Here is a 9,850-nt window from a genome sequence, read left to right as displayed (position 1 = left end):
TAAAAATTATTTTAAAATTATCAAAAATTATTATTAAAAGTTGTTTTGAATATTATATTAAAATCTTAAAATATTTTTTAAGATTGTTTGTGTCTTTTCTTGAATTTTTTTTACTTGCTTTTCTGATGCTCTTTAGTCCTTTAAAGTAGAAAATTTTATTCAGCTTTTTTTTTTTTGAGTCCCTAGAGTTAGTCATAAGTTGCAATTTAAAAATTGTGAAATACTATGAATATTTTTTTAAGGAAGTGTAATTTAAGCTAAATTTTGGTTGTGGCTTTTTCCAGCCTTATAACAAAAAAGCCAATTAGGTATGAGCACAAGTGCGTTCTAACTTCCGAGCTTTACTGTTAGGATAACTTGCAAGGATGGATAGGAAAAATAGTAGCACCGGGTCTAAGCATTTTCTTGGAATATAAAGGAACTGCAACTAATAGCTGTATTCTTAGATGAAGATTTATGTTGAACAGTCAGTGAAGAGGCAATGCATTTGTTAACAGCCTGGCTAAAGCATTAATCCATATTCGTAAGAAAATATGCCAGATTTTTCAGAAACTGAGATGCTCGTGCTATTGATTGTGATCTGAAACCTGAAGTATTTAGCTGGTGGCTTTATGGTTACTGAGGAGGTGACCACAACGACAAAGCAGACAACTGTATAAATCTATGTCTTGTTTATTTTATATAAATAAAAAGTTACATGAGGAGGGGACAGCTACATTTGCTACTCTAAAAGTTATTTAACTGTTCTCTTTAAGGCAGGACAATGTTGCAGGAGGTAAGAGAAGTCTGCCTTTATAGAGTCTGCCTTTTAAGATAGCTGTAATAACAAAAGTGAGGCAAATCTTAAGTTATCACAGGTAACTAGCAGGAAGATTTTTGTTTCTTTTAACATAGGGTTAGGAAGCAAGAAGCAGCCTGTACATCTTCTCGTACCCCATGGAGCATTTGAAATAAAGAATCCACCTGCTTTGAAACACAATGACATACTGTCTTGGTTTGAAGGCTGCAGCGAGGGTAAAGTTGAAGGAATTGTGTGGCACTGCCATGATGGGTGTTTAATCAAGGTAAATATATAGATGGACATGTGGAAAGCACTATAATAATTCGTAGTATGTGAAGTATTGTGAGGTATTCACTTTTTGTCTTGTTTACTACTAAAGAATTGAGAAAACATTCTAGCAAATCAGCTGACAGTAGAATTAGTCAAGCCAGTGAATCACTAGAACAACATCTTAAACTCTTTAATTATCTACATTATGCTAATAACTTAAAGTAATTAAGAACATCAAATAATATTTTCTTGCTTCCCTGTATAGGAATCACTCAACGTTTTAAAGCTTAATTCTTTTATTTAAAAAATTTATGTCTTGTAGTGTTGACTTATAGAATAAGTATTGTTAATAGGAAGGTGATTTTGAATTAATTAGCGAGTTTATATTATTTCTGAAGCTGTGGAGGACACCTTGGTGCTGGTTGGCCTTTTGTGCTTCGTTGTTACTCCTGTTATTCAGATAACTGGTTAATGGTTGTAAGTGCCCTAACGCAGAGGCTCCTCGAATTAAAGCACACCCAACCCCCCCACCCCCCCCACGCTGAGAACTGTTGGGCCACTATATCAAAACCTCTAAACCAGTCTTATTTCTTTTTATTTTAGCTCCATCGCCATCATCTTGGCTTGCGCTGGCCACTTGCGGAGACGTACCTGAATTCTCAGCCGGTTGTAATTTCTTTTAATAGAACTAAATATGACGGTGACTTTGAACCAAAGAGTTTGTTTCACCATTTTTCAAACTTGGATGGTCAAAGATTTGACAGACTCAAAGATATCAAGTTTGATGCTTGAAATTTTTTTTTTTTTTTCTCTTTCAAGTTAATTGTCATATGTGCTGCATTCCTCTTAGTTGTGTCTACTACAGAACTCTTTACACATTATCTTCTAGCTTGGGCAACAGCCTAGGTACTGTACAATTTTAAGTTTTTCTTAATTGACTAATTTTATGTAACGAGAGATCCAAAATCCAGAGCAGAGATTTAGCTTCTAGCTTGTTTCTTTTCAGTTCTGAAAAATCCTTAACTTTTGAACCCATTTCTGGAAACTGATACCATTAAGTGTAAGTAGTATGTTGTCTAACACTGGCTGGTCCTAAGAGCTTAGCTAATGAATGCAATCAACTGTAAAATTCCATAGGTTGCACTTCTATAATTATTATGACACTGTTATATGTAGGATTCAGATTTAGGATCTAGTTGTTTCTTAACAGTAAAGGACATATTTCAGGTGGGACCAGAGAATTAGTCCTGAAATTTGATAATTTTTTTTAAAGTTCTAACAATTTCTTTTGGGGGAAAACCTTTCACTGTATTATTTAACTAGTAAGCTGCAGCATTATGCTATTACTTGAAAAACCTAATTAAGCTATATCCTACAGGTACTTCCACTATTTTGGGACAAAAATTGTAAATTATAGTATACTAGTTCTGTTTTGGAGATTGTTAGTAACTAGAGAGAGACGTATGATTTGGCTTGATAATACCCCTTTTCAGACTGCATCTCAGTTAGGAAACTTCATCAAGGGCATATTAAGTAAGCTGGCATCTAAATAGTAAAGGTGAGCCTGAACAATTGTTTCAGCTGGTTTTATTTTATCTGTGCTATAAAAGTATACATCCGGCTATATAAAATATACAAAACGAAAAGATCATTTATCTACAAAAATACCATTAGTTTGGTTCAAAATACTATAACTTTATTTTCAATTCTTTGTTCTTGAATTTTCTAAAATTGAGGTAAAAATAACCAGGTGTGTAAGAAGAGATATCCAGGATGCTGACCCTGAGTCTATAATTAAGAAGTCTGGTAGCATAAGACAGTAAGAACAAATTGCATATTCTTATTGATATGAAACTTAGCATACTTAGCCTAACAACTGAGAAACTCGTAAAATGTGCTAAATCAAATGTTTCAGCTTCACCTGCCACCTATGTATTACCCAAATTAGTCTTCTGAATTAAAACATAATATTGCAAAGGAGTTGGGAGAGGTAAAACTCACTTTTGTGTTGACTGCTATGTATAAATACTGACCTTTAACAGACTTGTATTCTTCCAACATAAAAACAGACAAATAAATGGGTATTGTGTAACTGCCCCAGAATTTTCTGTGTCAATACTGGGGACACTAAACACTAGCCTAATCAGCAGAAAAGGTGACTGGACTATCCACTTGAATGCCAAACTCTTCAGAGAGCTGCTTTAATCTCTCTTCTAAGATAATATTTTTTTTCACTTCTTCATTGTAGTTATATTTCAGATCCTCAAGTTCTTCAAAAAATTCAGGGTCACGGTTTTGTAGTTGTCTTCTCAGCTCTTTTGTTTCTTCCTATTAAAAAAAAAAGAGGAGTACCACCTTTATCCAGAACTTAGGAACTACACGTCAACAACAGCTTTTTCTTCCTTAAGAGGCTAAATGATGAGAATAAGCACGTTCGCCAGAGACACAAAAATCTACCCATGAACAGCACATTCACTGACAACTAAATAGGCTTCATAAACACAATGTTTAGAAAATGACTTTGTCATTAAATATTAGGTTAGATATTAAACAGCTCTTTCTAACAATAATTTTGCTCATTATCTTGCCTAGGATGATCCTTGCAACTCACCTTTAATTGCTGTTTTTCCATCTCTGAGGCTTTCAACTGTGTCTGGAGGTCAGCTACTTCTGTCATTAACTTGTCATTGTTATACTTCTCTACAATTTCATTATGTCCTGCAAAAACGATGATAATTTGTTATGAAATTGAAGGTAATGAAAATCAATGATGTGAATAATCTCGTTACAGTAATTCTGTATCTCCTGAAAGCTGAAACAGTTAAAGTGTGTAAACCCAGTTGGGATCAACACCCACCAAAACTTCAAGTCACCTGGGCTTCTGTGTAGTTCTTGTACAAATTAGGTGGGGGTGTCTAGTTCCGGGGATGGAACACAATACTCTGGTGGCCAGTCTATTACCACACTTCTGAGAAATATGACAAGTACAGTTTCTCTCACTTAAATGCAGGAAATTTAACAAGATCCTTATACTTATTTCCAATTGTATTTGTAACTTCAAGAGGGTTAATTTTTTTTTTTTCCCCCCAGTCATACAGCAATGTGCTGCCCTACAGTGCTCTGCTTTTCCCATGGGACCCATGCCTGCTAAGTCTTCAGTCATTCCCAGAGGGGTTCAATGAATGACTGACATCTTGCAAGCAGTCTTTAGAGGTTTATAAAGCAAATGGGGGCATGAACTACACCTCTTTTTGGAAAGGGAAATCTTACAAAGATTACAGCCTCTTGCTCAAGAGAATTAATTACGGAGATTTTTACTAACACTTCTCTATAAAAGGCTTGTATAAGTACTTAAAAATCCAAGACCTTTGTCTGCTCCAGTTTACACTACTCTGGCATTAATATAATTCAAATAATTCTGTAGATTTATTATCATTTTGCACACACATATTAAGTAAAAATAGTTTTAGTCCTAAAATACAGGAAGATCTTTATTTTTAGGTATTGAAAATGATTACCGGCTGCAGGACCTTCACTTGTATATCTGTGTTTGTGGTGCTTATAATCCTCCACCTGGTGAGCTAGTTCTGCTTTCTCTTTCTCTAATCGATTATTAGTTAATCTGGAATATAAAACAGTTTTGGAATTTTTTTAACTATTAAAATAGTTTAGAATATAAAAGATGTAACTCAAAACCACAATGGCCATTTCCTGATCATTCTTACTTCATGTACATTGGCTGAGCTGTTTTAAAGGTACGTTACCTTAAAAGCTGAAGCTCCCTGATGAGGCTTTGCTCTGTCCTTGCGCCTTCAGGCAAGTGTTTGAGAAGCTCAGTCTTAAAAGAAAAATTAAGAAAGTTTTACTCTGGAAAACTGTATCCATGGATAATGCAGTTCAGATGGAGTTCTCTTTGATACAGGATTAAAAAAGGAATGAAAATGATACTAAGGATGTAACCAAGTACTAGGGTATTAGAGGAAAAAAACCCAAGTGTTCACCTCCTGACAGGTTCCACAGAGCTAATTATCTACAGCCTTTTTCAAGTTAGTCTAGGTCATTGCTACGTATTTCATGAAGGGGGAAGAAAAAAAGTACTCAAAAGTTAGATTTACAAAGAAAGTTAGACACATAGCTACATTAGCATAATTTATACATATACTTAAGGAAGTGATAGGCCTAAATCATGTAAATGCGTTAAAAATACTACTGACATGTAGTATTTTTAAGTACTTCTATTTTTTACTGACATGTATATTTTTAAACATAATACAAAAAGCCTGTGATTTTGCAGTGAAAACCCAAGACAGCGTATGTTGACGAGAAATGCCCTGCAGTCGTAAGTTAGACCAGAGAGGGAGGGAGCCTCTAGATGTGCCTTTCTGTAGAAGCTGCAGGAGCAAAAAATTAGCGGTTTAAATATGAGCCTATATACAGGTTTTGAATGCAGTGACAATTTCTGAACTGTCATAGGGCTACTGTTAGCGATAGGCTTTTGTTCTCTTACTACCTAAAATGGTAGGGATTTGGTTTTTTCCACAATCAATCTGTTTCTTTGAAATGTAGTTAGTTAACCTTGACCACATCCCTTCACCAGTATTTGAGACATGAAAGAACCTGAGAAGTGTGCTGCTCCAGAGTAATAGCACGTAAGGAAAGAATGTTATCTCTGTTGGTATGCACTCCATGTCAATAATGCTGACTTTAGAAAAGGGAAAACAAGCAGAAATTAACAAAATAATTGTTTTATAGGACTCAATTCCAAGTTCTATTTATTGAACACGTTTACTTGCTTACATAACAAGTATGACTTCCTATACTGAAAGCTGGGTATTCAATACCTTACGCTGAGAATGGCCAGTACAGGACGTCTGGGAAAGAAAACCATGCACGTATTAATAAATGAGAAGATGGAAGCTAATCTAGGGGCACGGTCCTAGGGCTACCTCGCTGGAGTACTTAAAGGCCAAAATTTGATACATCTCTTCAAAGGTACCTGAGTTTAAAATTCATCAGCTCTTTCACGTGTGAAATAATACTTGTAAGACTTATTAGGGACTGCATGGAAGAGGCCATATTGGAAACAGGCATGAAGATCCCCTTTAGGATGGCCAAGGCAATCCCCAAAAAAGACCTGGAAGGATGAGGGAAGTCCCTGCAGCAAACTCTCTCTGTGGAACAAGCTAGAAAATGTCAAGACTGTTTGAAGCATTTGTACCTACAGGTTTTTGCGTGATCAATAAAACTGTAATAATAAAAAACTCTACAGAAGAATATAGTATAAAAAAATTAATTTTCCCCTAAGACTGCAAGTCAAGAATATATATTGATAATATGTGGTAAACCTCATTAGTTGGCTAAAATATGTAAATATACAATTACGGCAACTAGGACTGAAAAAAAAATCTATAAAAGCATGGATTAGAGAAAATGACCTCTGCCAATACAGACATTAGAAAGAAATTAATTAATATTAAGCAATCTATTCTTAGGAGTCATCTGGCTGAATTTTACTCACTTGTTCTTTAGGATCTTCTAAGTTTTTATAGGCATTGTGTTCACGTTCTGTTGCTTGCTGAAGCTGCCGTTTAAGGTCAGTAATGATTTGGGTTTTTTTAGCAATATCCATTTCCATTTCCTTCATCTTAATTGTGTGCATCCTGGTAGTATTTTTATATAGAAAAAAATAAGAGCAAACACTAATACTTCTGCAGAAATAGAGATTAAAATATCTTTAGGAGATTAAATGCCATAAAATACACCCTAAAATATGTTTGGGGCATTGGCCTTGAAGTAATCACTGGTCTTAAGCTGAAAGAAGCATAATGAAAAACACGTTTTTTCATCTTAGAATAAAGGCTTTTCCAAATGTTACACTTCTGTGGATCTTTGTGTCTACACTTTATTAAAGGAGGACTGGAATCTATTTATGATATTGCACATCAACCCCAAACTACCTCCTGCTAAAAACGTGCACATCTCTTCTGGATGGAGTCGGCATATTGGTCAGGTCTTAATTCAGTGTCATACCTTCGACAGTAATTTTCTTATGATTTAATAATTTATGGAAAATAAATTAAGGTACTGAGAAAAGGGCTGATACAGCTACAGAAGATGAAGACTCCAAGGGCAAAAATGTTCTGCAAGAAATTACGTTTACCCTGGAGTAACAGCAGCCTGAGGAGGAGTCTCTTTTGGTTTGAGCCATACAAGGCTACAAAAAGGTTTTTGTAGAATCATTGGAAGTGCAGGTTGGAGGGTGCCCCTGGAGATCAGGTAGTCCCGTCGCCCATCTGAAGGGGGATTTCGGATAGCAATACAATCTCCAGCATCCTGCTGCCTGCCAGAGAGCCTTCCAAAGGATCACTGGGATGACACCGTCGTCTGCCCTATCAAATACCTGTCAACATACGTTACCCCATACGTGCTTTGGAAGATGTGCTGGTGAGGTGGATTGCATGGTCAAGCGCCCCAGTGAGCTCCTCTAGGTTAGTAATGTCTCAGTGTTACTCACTCACTTTAAAATCACGTTAAAGTAAATGCAAATGAACGTGTGTATTCACATCAGTTGAATCACGCACGTACAGTTAAGCACAGCCATATATTTTATATCTGTCTACCTGTCTATCCACATCTATCTATCCACTATATATCTACCTATCTAGATCAACTACATAGAACTAAGTAGAACAGTTTTTCAAAGAGGTGAAGAACTAAAGAACTATATTCAAACTACGGAGCTGATACACTAGCTGTTCAGGGCCTACCATCTTCGCTGCATGTCCCCGTCCTCCTCCTCATGTGGCTGGCAGCCTGTTCTGCCCTCCTTCCTTACGCTAAATACGGCTGTCATCTGACCTTGCAGAGAGACATTTTACCTCACTACATAGTTAGGGGGAAGGTTAAAAAAAAGGAACAGCTTTCTGAAGTGAAGTGAAATGGCTCTGCAATATGTCAGAGAAGCACTAAACTCCCCCGAGGGATCCTGTGGGAGCGCAAGACTGGGAAAGTGGGTAAAATCTTGGACATTGGCAGACAGCCTGTTCAACAGCGACCTGACCAGAGATGAAATCAGCCAAGTCTCCCTCCTCTCCAGCTGACAATTAACACTTGTGTCTATCTTCCGTACTTCATTCTCAATTCCTACCTTGTTACAGCAATGGCCTTGCAGCTTTTGCTGTCAGCTCCGACCAACTGGCGCTCTGCCAAATTTAGTTTCTTCATGGTTTCCTCCAGCTGTACAGTTAATTTGTCATTTAATATCTGCAAGTTACTCCTCGCTATTTGTAGCTTCTCTCTATGGTCAGTTTCCTATTGTTCAATAAAAACAAAGGTTTATCGAATACTTAACCTCACATGAAGCACAGGATTATCTAAAATGATAGTGAGACAGGGTCAGTGCTGATTTAGAGGAAAACAGTGCATCCAAGATCTCTAGCACTACAACTTCTAAATTCCGTCTTGGGCTGCTCCTTGGATGTCTCCCCTCCACATATAATTAAAATTTAGGTCACAGCAATATCAGCGCTTAGGAAAGTGTCCATTCCATATCAACCATTAAAAAACCAAAACAAAACAAAACAAAGATACTTGACTCAACCAGTAACTACTGCAAATAAAGGGATGTGTGACAACAATCATACCTTTTTCAGTTCTTTACGCAGCATCTCATTTTCAATAATGACTTTTTCCATTTCTTTGGTTTTAGACTCGTCATGCATACTCAGCTGGCCCCCCAGATGAAGTTTCATTTTTTCCATTTCAGACTAAATATCAAACAGTTTTGTTAAAAGTCATATACATTGCTTAGTAGAAAATTTCAGATTTCCATTTTTAAAGCCCAGCATAGTTCCAGCTACTTAGCACAGTGAACATAACATTTCATCACATATTTAAATATATCCTTAAGGTACAGAGTACCTTTACATAAATCATGCAGTATGTTATGCTAAAACCAAGTTTTGCTCTTCTGTTCTACACACTCCATATTTGGTATTTTTAAAACACTTTTGTGCTGATCAAATGGCTTGTTGCTCCATTTTCCTACTAACTTGCATATAAACTGCTATCTAAATATAGTTACGAAGATAAATGAGTACCTTTAGCTTCTCATTTTCATTTTCAAGATCAAGTAATTTCCTATTAGAAACCACAGCTGGAGCTTTTTTCAGATCTTCATTTTCTCTTTGGACTCTCTCTACAATCTTTTTCAGCAAATCAATTGTTTTTTCCAATTCTGGGACTGACCTTCCACTTCTACCAGCCTATAGAGAAGGAAGAAAAAAAAGTAAAAGGAAGTAAACAGTTCATCTTAACATTCTGAGATACTCCAAATCTTACTTTGTTGCTTATTTTCCCATTGCAATTTATATTTATAGAAAAGATGTTGTACGTTCGTGTGACTTGAACCCTAAATTTTCTTGCACACTTAGCTCCTCAAAACGTCTAGTGATACATTCACCCCCAAAGTCAACGTATCAGCTCCTTCATTTCCTGTGTTACCCAAGAAAGCTGCAGTTAGTCTCAAAATCTGCTGTACTTTATGAATTAAACTGAAACACTAGGAAAATAAATCAAAATACTACTTTATTTCTTTAGCCTTTCTTGTAGAGCAATTCCCTGATCCAACAGACCATGCAATTGCTTGAATGCTAATACTGTCTGAGGCAAAAAAACCCAAAAAAGAATGGCTGAGAGCTTGAGGGAGGAAAAGAGGGCCCTTTTTTAGCAACCATACTTTTGCTGGATTAAAGTAACAGATGAACTACATCTTAAAGCATGAGTAAATCTGCTCCCTTT

The 9,850-nt window shown here is 36.2% G+C and overlaps 2 protein-coding genes across 2 annotated transcripts in view; one reads left to right on the top strand and one right to left on the bottom strand.

Moving 5' to 3' along the window:
- Positions 1 to 755: 755 nt before the first annotated feature.
- LOC104160281 (chromosome unknown open reading frame, human C12orf29) lies at positions 756 to 2,079 on the top strand (the record flags this gene model as incomplete). The annotated part of the gene is made up of 3 exons (XM_009698373.1): positions 756 to 775; positions 895 to 1,064; positions 1,655 to 2,079. Coding segments are annotated over 3 exons (379 nt in total), but the record flags the coding sequence as incomplete, so codon positions are not given.
- A 1,111-nt stretch (positions 2,080 to 3,190) lies between these two features.
- The window catches only part of CEP290 (centrosomal protein 290kDa), a 52,245-nt gene continuing 45,585 nt past the window's right edge, over positions 3,191 to 9,850 (bottom strand). Inside the window, exons 45-52 of the mRNA XM_009698372.1 lie at positions 9,151 to 9,315; positions 8,695 to 8,817; positions 8,199 to 8,362; positions 6,570 to 6,711; positions 4,816 to 4,889; positions 4,570 to 4,673; positions 3,663 to 3,769; positions 3,191 to 3,379 (exon numbers count right to left, since the gene is read on the bottom strand). Coding sequence (XP_009696674.1) covers positions 3,191 to 3,379; positions 3,663 to 3,769; positions 4,570 to 4,673; positions 4,816 to 4,889; positions 6,570 to 6,711; positions 8,199 to 8,362; positions 8,695 to 8,817; positions 9,151 to 9,315 — 1,068 coding nt within the window. The remainder of the gene's footprint in view (positions 3,380 to 3,662; positions 3,770 to 4,569; positions 4,674 to 4,815; positions 4,890 to 6,569; positions 6,712 to 8,198; positions 8,363 to 8,694; positions 8,818 to 9,150; positions 9,316 to 9,850) is intronic.

This window comes from Cariama cristata, unplaced genomic scaffold (assembly GCF_000690535.1).
Source record: "Cariama cristata isolate BGI_N322 unplaced genomic scaffold, ASM69053v1 scaffold27704, whole genome shotgun sequence".
NCBI classification, from domain to species: Eukaryota; Metazoa; Chordata; class Aves; order Cariamiformes; family Cariamidae; genus Cariama; species Cariama cristata.
Note: the sequence above shows the minus strand (reverse complement) of the source record. Positions and strands in the feature narration are given on the sequence as shown.